Source organism: Musca domestica, unplaced genomic scaffold (genome assembly GCF_030504385.1).
Source record: "Musca domestica strain aabys unplaced genomic scaffold, Musca_domestica.polishedcontigs.V.1.1 18, whole genome shotgun sequence".
NCBI classification, from domain to species: Eukaryota; Metazoa; Arthropoda; class Insecta; order Diptera; family Muscidae; genus Musca; species Musca domestica.
Genome location: NW_026712238.1, coordinates 14720500 through 14740976, shown reverse-complemented (window position 1 = coordinate 14740976; position 20477 = coordinate 14720500). Strand labels below are relative to the sequence as shown.

The following is a 20477-nucleotide window of genomic DNA, read 5'->3' as shown; positions in this document are numbered from 1 at the left end:
CTCTTTTTGAGAAATGATTAGATTGAATCCAACACCCAAAAATATTTAATAGTTTATTTATCTATTTATTTATTCATTTTATGTTTATCTATCGCCCAGATGTTGATTAGTCATTTACATTTTTGGGGGCAGTAGATTTGCACATAAATCTCAGAGATTTGTTTTCTCGACTTGTGTATGTGTGGAGGTGTGTGTGTGGGATTATATCCTTATCGGCTCGTTAAGATTTTCTGCTTGTCATTTGAAACGGAAAAGCATTTGTAGGTATTTGTTTATTTAAGGGTTTTGTGTGTGTGTACGAAGGGGGGGGGGAAATTCCGGATGTTTGAATAGATTTTTAGTGATTTGTTGCAAGGAAATTTATTTAAAAGTCATTGTTAACATTTATTTGTGTTAAGCACACACAAAGCAGCATAGACGGATGTGTTATTCTCAACTACAGATAAGTGACTTAGTAAAATTTTGGTATTTTATTCAAATATTACTATGGCAAAACTTATATTTACCTGAGGCTATAATTTTGTTGATTCACACCAAGTTTCCTTCTTTTTTGTTCTTTATACCAATGTTAATGAAGCAAAACTTTGACGAACAATATGAACTGAGTAAAGCAACCATGATAACTACTATCTGTTGGGATTTCGGGGAAATGCCAATCGTATTTTTTTCTAAACAACAAAAATTGACATCTGTTACATAATAAATTTGAAAATTATTTTGAAAAATATTGTCAAATTTGATGCTGATGAATATTGATAATTTATTTAATGACTGGAAAGAGTCGTTGATAAGAAAAATGTTGATGAATGATTAGAACAAGTAGTGTTTGAGGTAGGCTAGGACCTCATAGCCTCTTTCAAACACAACTTATTCTAAAAGCTCAAATCCATAAAAAACTGTGTACATTAAGTTTTGAATTTTTAAAAGTCGAACATTTCTAAAACTTGTTTGAATTCTGTATCGTGGACTCTTCATATAATTTTTAGCCTATATTAAAGCCTTAAAGGATGGATTTTTATACCCTCCACCATACATAGTATATAGGGTATCTTAAGTTCGTCATTCCGTTTGTAACTCATCGAAATAATAATTGAAGACACAACAAAGTACATATATTCTTGATCAGCGTCAAAGTCTAAGACGATTTAGCTCTGTCCGTCTGTTGTAATCATGCTACAGTCAAAACGAATAAAGATAGGAAGCTAAAATTTTGCACAGATTAGTTTTTTGTCTGCAGGCAGGTCAAGTTCGAGCCACATTTTTCAATGGAATTGTCCGAAATTCCACAAAAGGAGTTCCTTCTGAGCACTTTACCCTCTGAAAGAGAATTATTTATATAGGTCAACGATATCGTGTGGCCCACATAAAACGCTGCCCCCACATATTCGGTATTTTCCTGATAATAGCCACATTTTTCAATGGAATTGTCTGAAATTCCACACAAGAAGTTCCTTGTGAGTACATTACCCCCAGATATGGATTTGTCTATATAGGTCCACAATATCGTATATCCCCAATATATCTGCATCTTCCGATATTCGGTATTTTTAAGATTTTAAAGGAATTTTTAATGGATTTAATATTTTGAGAATTTCCTAATTCGTTCCAAATAGTGGAGGGTATTCAAAGTTCGGCCCACCCGAACCTGCTGCTTTTTTACTTGTTTAACCTTTTAATGATCCGTTGAGCCCTGGGTTTTAAGATATTTGGAATTTTTAAAACTCTTTAAACATAAAAATTCAAAAAAAAATTGTGGAGCCGTGCGCTAAAGATTGTAAATCATGAAAATCTTATAGAATATTTCGATTCTCTTTCGAGATTCCAAAATCTAGATTTTTTCAACATATTTTTTTTTTTTATTTTCTAGAACTTTTTAGGATCCTCTAAAAGTTATATATTGGATTTTTATACCTTACAATACTATGTGTTGGAGGTAATATAACTTTGATTGGGCCAAAAATTATGGAACACCTCGAAATATTGGTTTCCCACATAGGAAAGTATATATGGATCTTCCTATCTCGCCGAGCTGAGTCGATGTAGCTATGTATGTCCGTCGGTTCGTCTGGCCGTCTGTCCATGTTAATTTGTAATCACTCTACAGGTCGCAATTATGGCCCGATCTTCACAAAATTTAGAATAGAGGTGGGGCTAGGGCCAGAATAGAATTCTATTGCTTTTGGAGATGATCGCATAATATTTAGGGGTTGAAATGGACCAAAAATTTAAAAATAAATAGATGAAATAAAATTTACTGATTCTGCCGTTGCTCTACAGGTTGCAATTATAGACCAATCGACGCGGAAGTTAGCGTGGGGCTAGGGCTTAGGGCTGGGTAGAAGTTTTCGAATTTTGATGGTCATCGGATAATATTAAGTGGGTGTACAGCCCATATCATTGTATTAAATAAAAGTCAAATTTTCCATTAAACCGCGAATATTTTTAATACCGGCGAAATTACAGATAGACGAACAACGAATATTTTTATTACCGGCGAAATTACAGATAGACGAACAGGCCTATTCTGACCGTTACGCAGATGCCGATAGTAAATATATCGGATATTTCAAGCGAAATTTATACAATGTGTGTATACAAAGGTAGGGGATGTTAGTTAGAATGCTTATATCTCAAGAATGGCTGGACCGATTTTTACAAATTTTGTCAATTCAGAATGGCTTCTTGGCATAAAAGTATAAAATCAAAACAAATCACATAAAAAGATGATGTTCATATAGATTTTGTAGTATTTTGTGATTTTTTTTATTTTTTCATGTTTTTTATCGCATGCGATTTTTTTATTTTGACTTATAACATCGAAGTGTATATTTTGTAATATTTTTCACCTTACAACACAGGTTGGAGATATTATATAAGTATTGCAAATATCGTCCGATCCTCAATTTTCTTAAGGGTACTTGTGGGCTCAGAAGGGCTAGACCTATTGTTTTAAAAGATGTCCGCAATATATTAGGGGGTTTAAATGGACAAACAACTAAAAATGTTATAAAGGTCACAAATAGAAACCAAACGATACGAACTCTCGCATGAAGTTAGGGTTTAGGACAGCGGGTAGAATGGACCACTACTTTTGTGTGAAAAAATACCACCATTACTTTCAGGTGATATCCAAAATACACAAAAAGGCGAACTACTAGCTTTTTTATTCTGATTTTATTGACAAATATAGCCAAATATCGTAGACAAGCTAATCATATAGGTGAGTCTAAATTTAGAGATACAGAGGGGCCTTTTGCTTTTGGAGATGATAGCAAAATATTTAGGGGGTTCAAATGTAACAAAAACAGAAACATTTTCCTGATCACACGATTGAAACAAATCGGCACCCCTGAGAACAGAGGTAAGGACAGGAAGAATTCTCACATTTTGGATGACCATTGGATTATATTTAGCTGTAAAATTGACCACAACAACTAAGAGCACGACGGAGTGCGTAAATATTGGACAAATGTCCCTGGTCAAAAAGCTAATGGTAATGTCTGAGCACTGCTCCATGACATAATTTCAAAAGCGAAATCTTCCAAAATGGATTTGGACATAAAGAGTCTTCTAACATATTGTAGTTTTGTAGGGTATCACATGATCTGCCCCTCTTACTTATTTAATATTTCCTCAGGCCATATTCCTGATTTTTTATTAGTGAGCCTCTTTTTTTAATCCTTTCATTGTGGTCTTTTAATTAAGATCATTTATTCCGAAATGGTAGTTTTTCTGGCCTGGAGCTTATCAAAAAGTCATAAATTGTGTATTTTAAGCAAATTTTCAAACTTATCTAAAGGTCATGAAGATTTGGCTGAACCTCCGTTAATGTCGTGAATATTTCAACGAATTGCTTAAATTCTTCAAGAGTTATATTTAAATATTTTTTTAATTCTTAATTTTTTTCTGAGACTTAGAGGTTCACTAAATGGTGGATTTCTTAAAAAAATTCTTAGACTTAGACACTAGAGATACCAGACGATTGATTTTTAATCATTTCTCATTCTCTCTAAGTATTCTTAATTTTTCAGAGCCCATAAAGATATGTAAGTCCCCCAAAGATGTAATTTTCACTCCACTAAAATTATATTGGGCACAAGATATCAGATACAGCCTAGAAATTGATTTGGCAAGTTTTATAGAAATCGGTTAAGATTTGGGTATAGCCCCAACGTATATTTCTCCCTTATTTTTAATTGGTTTTAATCCTGTGAGAGGTAGTTTTATCATTATTCCAATACAATATGAGCCATCCAAAGAATTCCAATTGGTTATCTGCCCTCTCACCAAAGCATGGTACTTTTTATGAAATGTTGTATGGGATTGCATTGACACATTGACACTGTTATGTCGAGCAATAAGCGGTTGATCTACTCCATCAATTCCAGCCAATTAGTTTTCCCTGTAGTAAAAAATGTAAGGTTTGAAGTCCCCTAGTAACAGATTGTTGTTGTATTTCAAAACAGACTAAATCCGAAATAAATGTCTTAAGCACCATCACCTCGAAAATGCATTTCCTTTCTGACTCAAGGTAAATTTTTTCTTTGTATTATTTTTTATAATTAAAACCTTTGTAAAAAACTCAAATATTAAAAAAATTATGAACGCTTAATTTAATGTTGGTTTTTTGTCTGTGAATATTTCACACAAAATCAAATTGCCATAAACAAATGTTCCACATCATTCATCAACTCAACGCATAAATATTCGACTCGACCATTGCGATACAAACACTCGATGCAATAAATCACTTCACAAAAATATACAGAACGACCATGAACCTCAAAACCGAATTCCGAATTCGCCACGCTGTACAAATGTTGTTGAAGACATGGCGGGATTTAATACTAGCGTGGAGGGTGAGAGGTGTGTGTGTGTGTGTGTGTGTGTGAGATGCACAATTTCAGATAAAGTTCAATGATAGATGTAATTCGTACATGAGGAGTATTTCACAAGAGTGAAAATGACACCGGAATGAAATCCGAACCTGAAAATGGCAACAGAAGAAAAAGACAACTTGAATGATAAGAAGACAAAACCACAAAACAGAACTCTGGAGGGGAGTGAGCATTTGCTCCTCCTCCAGTTAATGCACAGGGACAACGGTGGGGATAGCTTGGCTTGTATGCAATGATGTGTAGGACAGCAAATTCTATTTCCGTTGTTAACGTTTCGTGTTTTTTTCGTTCTCGTTTATCAAAAATAACTAATCTTAAAATATTACCTTGTGTCGCATGGCATGGTCGCAGCAAACATGTGTCCGGGCGGAATGAAGATAAAACCTCTAAAGAATTTACCACATATCCACGTACAACAAAACACCAAAACCAAAGACGTACCACAACTACAGGTGACATGTGGATCCAATGGATTGCAACCTGATACGGTGATGTGCCTTAGAGTACACACACAAACGGTATGGTAGTGGTATGAATATTGTGGAAAGATTTTCGGGAAATGATCTGGATTTTAGTGACACTTGGGGAAGAATATAATGAAAAATGTCTTATGCAAATTTGTCAGAGTTACTCAAGCCTAATTTCAAATTAACCAAATGAACGACAATAATTGGAGCAAGAGAGCATTAATATGCCGCATAAAGTAGAAATGAATGGACATTCTGGTCATTGGGGAAAGATGTGTCAGGTCTATAGACACCTATATACTTGAAAATTAAATAAGTTAAAAAGCAGTAGCCGAACTTTGAACACCATCCACCATTTGGAACGAATTTGGAAATTTTCAAAAAATAAAACCCGTTAAAAATTGTGTGAAAACCTTACTAATACCGAATATGAAGTGAACCTTTGTTTGTTATAAGCCATTGCCGAACTTTGAATACCTTCCAACATTTGGAACGAATTTGGATATTTTAAAAAAATAAAACCCGTTAAAAATTGTGTGAAAACCTTACAAATACCGAATATAGTCATTATATTATGGTCTCTATGAAGTGAATCTTTGTTTGTTATAAGCATGGTAATGGCTTAAATTCGAAACTTGAAATAAACGGCAAATAATGAAGCTAAAATCATCAAAATACCGTATATAGGGAGGTACCAATAATAATAGACAATTTTCTGTCACAGGCTGTAGCATTCATTACGAACTTCAAATACGACATCTCAAACAATTTCGATGGATTTTTTACCTAAATTCGTCAAAATACCAAAAATAGGGAGGTACTGATATATGGGGCATATCGGAAGACCTGGACCTGCATAGACAATTTTTTGTCACATACTGAAGTTCCCATTACCAACTCTAAATACGTAACTTGATACAATTCCGGTGAATAATGACGCTAAAATCATCGAAATACCGAATATCGGGAGGTACCCTTATATGGGGGCTATACGAAGACGAGGACCTGCACAGACAATTTTCTGTCACAGGCTGTAATATCCATTGCGAACTTCAACTGCCAAATTTGAAACAATTCCGGTGAATAATGTCGCTAAAATCATCAAAATACCGAATATCGGGAGGTACCCTTATATGGGAGCTATACGAAGACGTGGACCTGCACAGACAATTTTCTGTCACAGGCTGTAATATCCATTTCCAACTTCAACTGCCAAATTTGAAACAATTCCGGTAAATAATGTCGCTAAAATCATCAAAATACCGAATATCGGGAGGTACCCTTATATGGGGGCTACACAAAGACGTGGACCTGCACAGATAATTTTCTGTCTTAGACTGTAGTATCCATTTCGAACTTCAAATATCAAATTTCAAACAATTCCGGTGAATAATGTCGCTAAAATCATCAAAATACCGAATATCGGGAGGTACCCTTATATGAGGGGTCCACGAAGACGTGGACCTGCACAGATATTTTTCTGTCTTAGGCTGCAGTATCCATTTCGAATTTCAAATATCAAATTTTAAACAATTCCGGTGAATAATGTCGCTAAAATCATCAAAATACCGAATATCGGGAGGTACCCTTATATGGGGGCTATACGAAATGGTGGACCTGCTCAGACAATTTTCCGTCTTAGGCTAGTAGTATCCATTACGTACTTCAAATTCCAAATTTGAAACAATTCCGGTGAATAATGTCGCTAAAATCAACAAAATACCGAATATCGGGAGGATCCGTTATATGGCGGCTATACCAGAACGTAGACCGATATATCTCATTTTCAATACCAACCATTCTAGACATAATACAAATTGTTCCGCCAAATGTTGAAGCTCTTCCTCAAGTACGGACGTCAGACGGACACCGTTAAATCGACCTAGAATTTTATGCTGATCAGGAGGGTATAAAAAGGCCCAACTTTGTAGTTGAACTTTCCGCAGACGAAGTAGCGGGTACTTGCTGGTAGCTCATATAGCCCTTGGAAACATATAGTTTAAAACTTGGCGATTATAGCACTGATGGTCCTTAGGAAAATTCTCACAAAAAAAAAAACTACTAATATAGAAAAATATTGCACATCATAATATTTATTTCAGACCTATGTCAGGTATGAAAATCGAGGTCCACTATTTATTGTAACTTCCCGCTAAGCGTCACAAAAGCTAATTTTTGAATAATAATTATAAAAATATGAAATATTTGCAGATTTTCTGAAAGCTTCACACATTTCAATATTTCTGCTCATATTTTGTTTGGTGTGAAGATGTCGATTCAATCCTTTCAGTACCCCCAGAAATCGCATTATACAGGGTGAGATAAAAAACTGCAACAAATTCGAATGTCATAATTTTACATTTTCTTTTTTAATTTCATTGCATGAAAGCCAAAAATGTCGGAAATAGCATTAAATTTTAGAATAAGTTTAGATTTGTTCGAATTGGTCACCTTTGGCACGAATTATGGCCTTCAAACGACCAATGAAACCGTCACCGGTATCTTGGCCCATTCCCGGCGAAACGCTTGCTTGAGGCGATGGACACTTTGGTATTTTTTAGTGCCAACCTTGCTTTCCAAAATACTCCAGACACAATAGTCCAGGATTGGTATCCGGAGATTTTGGTTCCCGTTTTTTCATCTCATCCTGTATTTATCGGACCACTAAACTTTCGGACTAAAATATTCTGTATAGTTTGACTTGAATTTTATTTACATTAATACAAAGTAGTTCTTTTGGATGTGTGGTATAGTCTGCTCTAAACTTATTCAACTTAAATCCTACTTTATATTGCAAACATAATATACATACGTACATATACACCATTTTAACTTGACTTTGAATTGAGAATTTTCTTATACCTATCTACGATTTCATCTGTTTATTTGTTTATTTCATGTATTCCCCATTCGTGTGTGTGTGTGTGTTGGATAGAAACATCACGTAATTTTTCAATCAATACACGCGGCGTCGATGGTCTGCTGGAAAATCATTTATTTCTGGGACACGATAAGCTCGAGTGCATGGCGACATCATTTCGCATCAATGATACAAACGGAAGAAATTTATTTTCCGTTAATCGAGATGAAGTCACAATCGGAGCCCATGCCCTGCGTGTGGACGGCGAAGGTGGTGCGATTTTCCGTGAATCGATACAGACACCGCATGTACGTGCCGAACCGGGACGTGAATTAAGGTAAGTCAATAGCATTTCGTTTTTTGGGTGTCGTTTGGTATATCTCAATTTTTTGTGGGGCGAGTATTTATTTATGTGTGTTGTTGTTGTTGTGGCATGATTTTCTTTCAAGTTTTGACATGGAAAAGAAATGGGAAATATTTATTGGAAATGCAATTAAGGTCAGGGTTAGAAATTTTCAATAAATGCACTTTTTATTCCCTCCACCATTCTATGGAGGATATATTAGCTTTGGCATTCCCTTTGTAACTCCTCGAAATATTAATAAAAAAAACCCTACAAAGTATATATATTCTGGATCAGCTTAAAATTCTAAGACGATCGAGCGATGTCTGCCTGTCTGCGATCCGTCACACTGTCTTTCGAACGAATTGAGATAGAAGGCTAAAATTTTGCATACATGCACAGTTTACCAGTAGGCAGTTTATGTTCGAAAATGGGCCATGTCGGTCCACGTTTTCGTATAGCCCCAATATTCGATATTTTCATGACTTTAGCGAAATTTTTTTACCGGAATTATTTCAAATTTCATATTTAAAGTTCGTAATGGGTACTACAACCTATGACATCTTCGTATAGCCCCCATATAACGGTACCTTCCGAAATTCGGTATTTTCATGATTTTAGCGACATTATTTACCGGAATTATTTTGAATTTTGTATTTGAAGATTGTAATGGGTACTACAGCCTATGACAAAAATTTTTGCATGCAGGTCAACATCTTCGTATAGTCCCCATATAACGGTACCTACCGATATTCGGTATTTTGATGATTTCAGCAATATTATTCAGCGGAATCGTTTCAAATTTCGTATTGGAAGTGCTTAACGGGTACAGCAGCCTATGTGCAAAAAATTTCGTATGCATATATATAGCCCCATAAAGGGTTTTCATTTAAGTGGTAGTTTTCGGATTTTTATATCCTCAGCCATATGGCTACAGAGGGTATATATCATTTGATACGGCCAAAACGTGCCTAGTCGAAATAACGGTTTTAGAACCTAGGTCTCTTTGGACCAAATCCGTTTCAGAACATTTGGAGTCGATCTAGCGATGTCCGTCCGTCCGTCTCTCTGTCTGTCTGGCTGGTGCGCACGATAACTCTCGAAGAGAGTATTCGATTTGGTCCAAACTTAGTACATCGTAATATTTTTGTCAAAACTTAGATCGAGTTCGAAGATGAACAATATCGGTTCACTCCTTTTGGTACCTCCCCCACAAAAGGTCGAAATTTTCAAAAAATATATTTTTGCACAGAAAGAGAAAGGATAATCCGAATTGGCTCCAACTTTGCATATTCTAATATTCGCGTCAGCGCTAGGCCAGGTGTGAAAATGGACAATATCGGTCCACTCTATCAAGTACCTCCCCCACAAATGGTCAAAATTTTGAATAATTACAATCTCATTAAATGTGATGTAAAAGTGCGATTGTCTTCAAACTTCACACATCCTAATATTTGTATTAACGCATGGTCTGGTGTGAAGGGGGAATACATCGGTCCACTCCTTCTGGTACCTCCCCCACAAAATATTGAAATTCTGAGTACCCATGAAGCTCATAAAACGCCAAATTAACATCAGATTCCATTTAGACTTGGCACATCTGTCGCAATATTTATATCATATTTTTGGGTCCGATAGGAAATGGACAATATTGGCCCATTCCTTTTGGACCTTCTCCATAGAGGGTCAAACGTTTGAATAAATTTAACACTAGTAAAAATATATTTAAATAATCGAACATAGGCTGAGGGTATATATCTGGCGGCAATACCGACTGATACATTTTAACTTGTTTTTTTAATTTTTCAAGTTGCTCCCAAATGGTGGAGGATATTAACAATTCGGCTCGGCAGAACTTAGCTACTTTTTTATACCCTCCACCATACTTAGTATGGAGGGTATATTAAATTCGTCGTTCCGTTTGTAACTCATCGAAATAATCATTTTAGACCCAACAAAGTATATATATTCTTGGTCAGCGTAAAATTCTAAGAGGATTTAGAGCTGTCCGTCCGTCTATTGGAATCACGCCTCAGTCAAAACGAATTATGATAGGAAGCTAAAATTTTGCACGGGTACCCCCGATATTCGGTATTTTTATGATTATAGTCACATTTTCTAATGGAATGGTCTGACAATCCACACAAGGGGTCCCTTGTGAGTACTTTACCCCCTGAAAGAGAATTGTCGATATAGTTCCACAATATCGTACATCTTCCCATATATCGGTACCTTCCGATATCAGGTATTTTAAAGATTTTAAAAGAAATTTTAAAGGATTTTATTTTTTGAAAATTTACTAATTCGTTCCAAATGGTGGAGGGTATTAAAAGTTCGGCCCGGTCGAACTTAGCTGTTTTTTTTTTGGTGATATTAAGAAAATTATTTTAAATTTCAACTGAGTCTTTCAATTGAAATCGTCTAAAGTTATTTTAAACTCATTACTTTTAAGAAGGATATTAAAGGATAACATAGGTACATACAGTTACTTTAATAATGGATTAATGTGACATATTTCTGTAGGAAATAATAATAAATCTGAAGTTATCTTGTAGAACCCAGACAGCTTTCATTTGTAGAATTTCCTATTGCCTCTTTGGAACTCACTCAAGTCCTTTGAAAAAGCTTTAATATTTTAAATATTTATTTGAACAACGCAGACAGGATTACATTTTCTTAGATGTCCAGCCAATTCTTCAACTCTTTCTTTCAAATACAACAAAACATCATTTCCGTACCCTGTTTGTCTGGTTTGATGGCCTACAAAAAATAAAACAACTACAACTACAACAACGACAACAAGCAATATGCATTAAATAAACACTTATTAATTCATGTTGTGAGAGATGTGTTTATGGAATGTGGATCAACAGCGGTGAACGACAACAAACAACCGAACAAACAAATCTGGACAACAGTATGTCTGCCATCTGTAATGGACTTTTCTCCGACATTTTTCCTCCAAACTTATTTAACCTGCCATACAATTCAAATTTCGGTCTCTGTACCTATTTTATGCCATCAATGAATGAATGAATATCTCTTCCGACAGGTTGTTAGTGTCTGCGTGTGTGTGTTGCACTGTATAAGTCGTGCAATGTTTGTTTTGTTGTTTACAATAGTCAGAGCCAGTCATCCTTCCAGCCACCCGGACATACAGAGCAGAGAATAACATTTACCATCACATACCATCGCTCTCGCTCCCTGGGTTTAATGCCTTTTCAATGGGATAGATTCGGACACATTGCAAAAGTGCATGTAACCGAATTTGTGTGTGTGTGTGTGTGTGTGGGTGAGTGAGCTTGTGTATGTATGGGTGTAAATGCATCCACATGAAATATAGAGTTTATTAAAAAGTGCTCAAAGGATTTAAGTGACAAATATGGATTGTATTTGTTTACACGTTCCTCTGAATGAATGAAAGCCATTTTCAACCCCTCTTTCTCATTTTCCGATTTAAATGAATGAACTTTTTACAGAGATGTGCTTTGGGTGACCAGTTGGATGTGTCACTAATTTGGCACTAAAATGGTAGTGACATCACTATTCATAAGGTGGGATAAACATTTATATGCAATTGTCAAGCAATATGGGGCGATAATATATTTTCTAACCTATCATAGAGAAGGCCTAAATATTATGTCCAATAAAAGATATTTTTGTGTTTTAGCTATATCTGAACTTATGGCATTCGATCTTTTTCGTATGATCTAAAATTCAACCTAATTTTACGAACGTCACACGGCTGGGGTATCATTTATATTAAATCAGACAAAAATAAGTAAGAGCTATATCTAAATCTGAGCCAATGTAGACAAATTAGAGCAAAGGTATTTCTAGGCTGCATCTGATATCTTGTATCGGATATCATAGTTATAAAAGGCATATTGAGGCTTTGAGAGGCTAAAAAGGCCAAATAGCTATATCCTAACCGATTTTCATCAAATTTGATAAGCTTGTCTGGATTTGCCAAAAATTCAACTAATTTAGGCTGACACTGCACATTTAGTGCATTATAATCTCAAAATCTGACGAAAAAGTATGGGAGTTATAATCTCATCTAAGCAGATCTGGACAAAATTTGGCAGGGGTTTTTCTAAAGTGTATATGATATCTTGTATCGAATATCATGCATTTTACAGATTTTGGGACTGACGATACGTATATATTCGAGCTATAGTCATATGTGATCCCAATTTCACTAAATTTGACATACCAATTTTGAAAGTATTCGTCTTTGGACCGAATATGTGAACTGTGCGAAATTTCATTTTAATTGAACAATAAATTTAACCTTTTCTTGGCTTACGGGTAGACATAAAGAGATCGACTCCGACTGTGTTTCTATATTGATATCCCAAGGGAACTGTGTGACTACCTTTCCTCATTTTGCCCGTTAAAACAAATGCAAGAGAACATAATACACTCCCTTCATAAAATGGAAGAATTCTCATTTTCGATTCACTAGACTAACTATGACTTCTATCACTGAAAATTAAGACAATACAGCCTTGATCTAGAAATAAAATACAAAGTCTTTCATCAAAGAAGCGCAGAGTGTCGTTCACATATTATAAAGTAAACAAGTAAGCAAAAATTACAGCCGTGGGGGCCGACCATGTGATACCCTACAACACTACAATTTTTTAAAGTCTCCTTATATCTAAATTTATTTAGGAAGATTTCGTTTTTGAAATAATGTCAACGAGCCCTGCCTGTTTATAACCCGGAGAATTTGGGCAATATTTACGCACTGAATCGTGTTATATTCAAAACAATTTCACACAAAAGTTGTGGTCCATTTTATTGTTAAATATGATCCAATAGTCATCCAAAATGCTAGACTTCTTCCCTGTCCTTAACTCTATCCTGATGCGAAATACCCTGTTGATTAGTTTTCAATTGTGGCCTATAGATTGAATACAAAATTAGAAAAAATAAATTTTTTTAGTTCATTTGAACCCCTAAATGTACATCTTAAGGACAACAGGCTTTAATTCTGATCCTAACGCTATACCATGCAATTTAGATCATTCCGATGAGAATTGTGCAAATCGGCCCAGGGGTTCTTGAATAAATAAGATATATTTCTTTTACATATATATTATTCCTATTTTGCTATATATCCGATTTCTTGGCTATCAGCATCACTTGAATGCTCAGGAATGACCTTTTAATGTATTTGTGATTTGGCTAGAGTTAACAATATTCGCGGTTTAGTGGACATTTTTCTATTTTCTCACATAAAAGTAACGGTCTATTGTACCAGCTAAATACTGTCCGATGGACAATTTGGTGAGTTTCAGCCCAGTCCTAAACTCTTATTCCATGTAAATTTCCGCTTCGGTTGGTTCATAATTGTGGCCTATAGAGCAACTGCAAAATCAGGAAAATTTCTAGGAAAATTTCGTAAGGATCGGGCCATAATTGCGACCTGTAGCTTGATTACAAATTAACATGGAAAACCAGATATTCATACAAGAGAAAAAAAGAATTTTGATATAGAAAACTTGAAATACTTCTATCACAGAAAACTCCGAAGGTCTTCTTCTTCAAAGAAGACAGACCACAAATCTTCTACAATAGAGGCCTATAATTCGTCTGCCATAGGTCTTCTACCTTAGGAGATCTGAGGGTCTCCTACCAAGGAAAATGTGTCTTCTACCATACAAAATGGGTCTTCTAGACTAGAAGGCAAGAAGCTATCATAGAGGACCCGAAGGCCTTCTACCCTAAAAGACTAGAATATATTGTAGCGTAGACGATCCAAAGGTCTTCTGTCAAAGAAAACCACGAGGTCCTCCGACATAGCACACCCGAAGATATTCTGCCGTAGAAAATTGAAAGGATTCCTGTTACAAAAAACTCCATGTTTTCTCTCATAAAAATCCCAATGTTCCACTATTAAAAGAACACCACAGGTCTCCTTCATTGAGGCATGAACATATAAACAATAGAATGTCATAGAATGTACTATAGCAGATAAGGACTTCTACATATAAGGCTCGGATTTATTTTACCACAAAGCCCAGATGGTCGTCACAAAAAAGATAATCTTTTGGATAATCCTTTAGTTTCGGGTTATCAATACGAGAAGGCAGTCGGTTCCAGAAGCAAGTCATTGCGGATTTTTTTTATTAAAACAATAAGTTTTTATATTACAGAATATAAGGGAACATTCTGTCATAAATAAAAAGAGTTTTTCTAACATAAACGAAAAAGGAATTAAAAATAATTTCTTCTGAGCAGGCCATAGCATAGTATTATCTTCTAAAGAAAATCAATTTCGCATTGCGATAAATTATACTATAAAAGAACATGCCGCATTCTACAAGAAATTACTAGAACTGGAGCTAGTTTCAATTAATATCAGAATTGTGGTTTTTGTGAATATTTCTAGGAATATTTTTGTGAATATTTCTAGGACATTTTAAAAAAGCATGGGCCTGAAACCTAAAATTATTTTTGCACTCATTTAAATTTAGAATAATTGCATTTTACGACCCATTATTACATTCAATTACATATTTTCTTATAGATTGGAATCGCCTACTCGACAGTTAGAAATGAAGGCAGCTCAGGAAATAAATTTACAATCACGGGCCGGAGGCATTGAGATATCTGCCTTGGAGGATATAAAGTTAACCACAATAGAAGGCAGTGTAAGTACGAATTGTTATTTGTAATATGAAGATTATTTTTAATTATACAGGGTGAGATAAAAAACTGTCATTAAACACCATAATTTTTACATTTTTTTTAATTTATTGAATGAAAGCAAATAATTTCGGAAATATCATCAAATTTTAGAATAAGTTCAGATTTGTTCGAACTGGTCAACTTTGGCACGAATTATGGCCTTCAAACGGCCAATGAAACCGTAACACGCTGCCCGAATGTTTCTCTGCGGAATTTTGGCCCATTCCCGGCATAGCGCCTGCTTGAGGTGATCGACAATTGGGTATTTTTTAGTGCCACCCTTGCTTTCCAAAATACTTCAGACACAATAGTCCAACGGATTGGTATCCGGAGATTTTGGTGGGCATTGTGCGTTGCAAATGAAACGAGGAACCTCATTTTGTAAACATTCTTGGGTGGCGCGTGCTGAGTGCGACGGTGATGAGCCCTTTTGGAATGTCCTAGCTCTGCGGCCAAAATGTTTGCGTACCCAAAGCTTTAATACACATTCAAGAATATTTTTGCGATAATATTCGGCACTTATTCTGATTCCACGGTCGATTAATACGAGCGGAGAGCTAACATCGGGTGTTATCACCACCACCATGGCCGGCGCTAGAGTTCTGGTGGCCAACAGAAGGTGAACTCTTTGGCAAGTAAACACCAGCTGAACTCTTTGGCAAGTAAACACCAAAATTTTGTTTGTTTACAAACTGCTAGACAACGAATGTTTTCGCATCGGAGAAATCCAAATTCGGCAGTTCACCACTTTCGTTTAAGCGAAGCAACTCTTTAGCTCTTTTGAGTCTATTTTCTTTCTATTTCGGTGTAAGTTCTTGCGCTTTTTGGTATTTCAATGGCTTTACCCCTACCTAATTTTTCAATATTTGCCGAATGGGATATTGCGATATGTTCAGCTCACGAGCCATTTTTCGGGCACTGTGACCCGGGTTTGATCAAGTCGCTTCTTTACTTTTCGAACCATTTCTGCTGATGTTGCTGTTTTCTTTCGTCCACTTACTTGTCGTCGGCCTACGCTACCAGTATCATGGCAACGAGCGATGGTACGAGACACATAAGATTTATTCACATTTAAATGCTGGAGTGCGATAAACGATTCCGACTTGTTTTTTCCAGCCAAATATAACGAAATCATACTATCACGCTTGAATTCCATTACCAATAACTTTTTTTCTGGAAAATTTTCACCAAAATGCTTTTGTACGCTTGTAAACAATATATTAAGCTGCCACTGGAATAATTTTAACAGCTGTCGGACAAGTGGCTTGGAAATGACAGCAGTCTGATATTGGTTGCCGTTTTTTCATCTCACCCTGTATGTGTAAAACATGAAGTATTCCATATAAAACATCGCTCCTTTTTTAAAATTTATGTATGTCGGAACTAAATGAATGCGAAAAAATACAAATTCCTTGAATGATCATTTTTTTCGAAACTTGGAGTTTCCTCAAATTTTAAATAATCCAGAATTCGGAAAACCTATAAACAATTGATGATTTTCTTTCGTCATACGTAGGCCATAATTGCCTGAAAAATAATCTGATTTTTTGATTTGAATTGGCAAATGATTTTATGTCCCTTTTTAAATACCTCAAGTTAATTACCTTGAATGCTTTCTTTACCCACCTTAATATACCATTTTTTTGTTTCTTACCTTTCTCTCTTTTACAGTTACGCTTTGAGTCATCGAAAATATTCATGCCAAATCTACGCACAGTCCCATCCATACAGGGACCACCACAGAAAGATCATACGCATCGTGTCTTTCAACTTTGTGCCTGTTCCAGTGGTAAGCTCTTCTTGGCCAGTTCACATTCGTCGTGTGCTGGCGATGACAGCACCGTTTGTAGATGATTGAAGGAAGACACCGGCAAAGGACAATAACTCAAATGAAAAGTTAATGAATGAAGAACAACAACAACAAAACCATAAACAAATCACACACACATATGAATCATAAGAACTGACAATGCGCCTGATGCAGGGGTTTTAGGTAATTAATAAACGTTAAGGTAAAAAAACAACAAAAAACAATATAAAATAGTGTAATTAATATGTATGTAGTTTTTGTAAGAAAAATTATATAAAGTTAAGAACTTAGAGAAGTGTTTTGAAAAATATTTTTTTTATTTTCTTGTTATGTAAATGGTTAAACGTCGCATAATGACAACGATTGTGAATTTTAAATGATTTGTAAATTTAACTTTGTAAAATGTTGGGGTTTGATTTCATTGAGAAATATTAGTGAGGATTTTTAATTTGAAATATTGGGCTCTTTTTCTATATGTCGATACCTCAAGTTAAATTTTTTAAATTAGTTTTTGCATAAAATTAAGTATTTGGAAACGAATTTGGAATGGTGATTTTTTTCGTATTATGTATATGAATAAGCTCTGGGAATCAAAATGTTGATTAATGTAAATTTGAATCGATCCTAGATTTAATTCGAAAGCAAAAATGATTTTTAAAACTCACATCAAGTATAGCCCGTACTGTAATGACTTTTAGAGCAAATACTTTTTCCTCTTAATTACCATTCTAACCCGACCTGTAATATTCCTAAAGGAATGACTTGGGATTATCTCTTGGAGCTTAACTCCCAAATATTTTGTACACATTTTACAAAGGTACTGCAACAAAGACAAACGCCATCATTTTTACTTTGTTATACCCTCCACCATAGTATGGAGGGTATATTAAGTTTGTCATTCCGTTTGTAACACCCCGAAATACACATTTAAGACCCCAAAAAGTATATATAGTCTTGGTCAGCATAAAACTCCATGTCGATTTAGCGATGTCCGTCCGTCCGTCTGTCTGTGGAAATCACTCTAGCTTCCGAACGAAATGAAGCAGATTGATAAAATTTCACTCAAATGTATGTTATGTCTGCAGGACTTTCGGTATTGAAAATAGGCAATGAAGGCCCACGTTTTGGTATAGCTCCCATATAACGGTACCGATATACGAAATACCGATATTCGGTATTTTGATGATTTTAGCGACATTATTCACCGGAATTATTTCAAATTTGGTATTTGAAGTTCGCATTGAATACTACTGCCCAAGACAGAAAATTGTCTGTGCAGCTCCACGTCTTCGTATAGCTCCCATATAATGGTACCTCCAGATATTCGGTATTTCGTTGATTTTAGCGACATTATTCACTGGAATTCTTTCAAATTTGGTATTTGAAGCTCGTAATAGACACTACAACCTAACACAAGAAATGGGCCATGTAGGTCCATGTCTTCGTATAGCCCCCATAAAGTGGAACCTCCCGATATTCGGTATTAATTTTTATTTACCGGATTTTTTTTCAAATTTAGTATTTGAAGTTCGTAATGTATACTACAGCCTATGACAGAAAATTGTCTGTACAGGTCTACGTTTTATAACTCCTATGGTACCTCCCTCTATTCAGAATTCGGACGATTTTACCTACATTAGAAACAGATTTTTTTTCGAGTTTCGCTTTTGAATATTGTAAAAGCTAATGACAAAATTTGCCAATGCATGTCCTCGTCCTCGTATAGACCCTAATATACGGCTACATTCAGTAGTTTTAAGATTTTTACAGAATTTTTAACGGATTTAATTTTTTTGAAAATTGCCAAATTTGTACCAAATGGTGGAGGATATTAAAAGTTCGGTCCGGCCGAACTAATAACTTTTTTACTAGTTTTTTATTTTTATTGAATGAAAGCAAAAAATGTCGGAAATAGCATCAAATTTTAGAATAAGTTTAGATTTGTTCGAATTGGTCACCATTGGCACGAATTATGGCCTTCAAACGGCCAATGAAACCGTCACACCCTACCCGAATGTTGCTCTGTGGTATTTTGGCCCATTCCCGGCGAAACCCTTGCTTGAGATGATCGACACTTTCGTATTTTTTAGTGCCAACCTTGCTTTCCAAAATACGCCATTGTGTGCTGGAAATGAAGAGAGGAACCTCATTTTGTAACCATTTTTGGGTGGCGCGTGCTGAGTGCGATGGTGATGAGTCCTGTTGGAATGTCCAAGGTCTGCGGACAAAATGTTTGCGTGCCCAAGGATTTAATACACCCTCCATAATATTCGGCATTTGTTGTGATGCCACGGTCGATTAATACGAGCGCAGAGCGACCATCGTCTGTTGTGGCGGCCCAAACCACCACCATGGCTCGAAATGGGAGTTTTGGACCCCGAAAGAATATGTATTCTTGAACTGGACAAAACACACGAGGTTACGAACGAAACCAAATAGGTTGATACAATTATCAGAATTGTTGATATTAAAAATGGAGTACAACAATCAACGGTTGGGCATTATAAATTTGGATTAAGTCATATTTCCAACCAAAATTTAAAGTAAATCAGCAAGTCATGTAGACTCCATATGCGGAATATGGAATTTAAATGACTTAAGAAAAAAATTTCAATTAAAGTACATGGTATTTGGAGCTCGTATAACTGTACCTGCAGGCATTCGGTATTTTGGCTACTTAAGCCACATTGTTCTACTGAATTGTTTTAAATTTAATATTTCGAGTTTGTAAGGGTGCAACCTACTATCAAAAAAAATGTAAGGAAAGGCTATAGCCGTGCGGGGCCGACCATGTGATACCCTACAACACTACAATATGTTCGAAGTCCCCTTATATCTAAATCCATTTTGGAAGATTTCGTTTTTGAAATAATGTCAAAGAGCCTTGCCCAGATGTTACCCTTAGGTTTTTGACCTGGAGAATTTGGCCAATATTTACGCACTCCGTAGTGTTGTTAAGTATTCAAAACGATTTCACACGAAAGTTGTGGTCCATTTTACAGCTTAACTTCTTCCCTGTCTTTAACTCTCTTCTGATTCGAAATTCCGTGTCGATTAGTCTTTCCTAGTTTCTTTCATAAAAGTTAGGGTCTTTCTTATCTGCTAAATATTTTCCGATGGCCAAAATTGATAGGTTTCTGCCCAGTCTTAAACATTAACTCCATGCAAATTTTTGGTCGTTCGATCATCTCCAAAAAATAGGGTTCTATTCAGGCCCTAACCCGACCTCCATTTTGAATTTCGTGAGGATCGATTCATAATTGCTACCTGTAGCTTCATTACAAATTAACATGGACAGACGGACGGACGGACATACAAAGCTAGATCGACTCAGCTCGGCGAGATAGGAAGATCCATATATACTTTCCTATGAGGGAAACCAATATTTCGAGGTGTTACA

General features: G+C 35.6%; 1 protein-coding gene across 1 annotated transcript in view; it reads left to right on the top strand.

The window, feature by feature from the left end:
- Positions 1–17538, top strand: part of LOC101896930 (serine-rich adhesin for platelets) — a 74378-nt gene extending 56840 nt beyond the window's left edge. The window contains exons 5-7 of the mRNA XM_020036718.2: positions 8301–8562; positions 15107–15230; positions 16939–17538. Coding sequence (XP_019892277.2) covers positions 8301–8562; positions 15107–15230; positions 16939–17121 — 569 coding nt within the window. The 3' untranslated portion in view covers positions 17122–17538. The remainder of the gene's footprint in view (positions 1–8300; positions 8563–15106; positions 15231–16938) is intronic.
- Positions 17539–20477: the final 2939 nt, after the last annotated feature.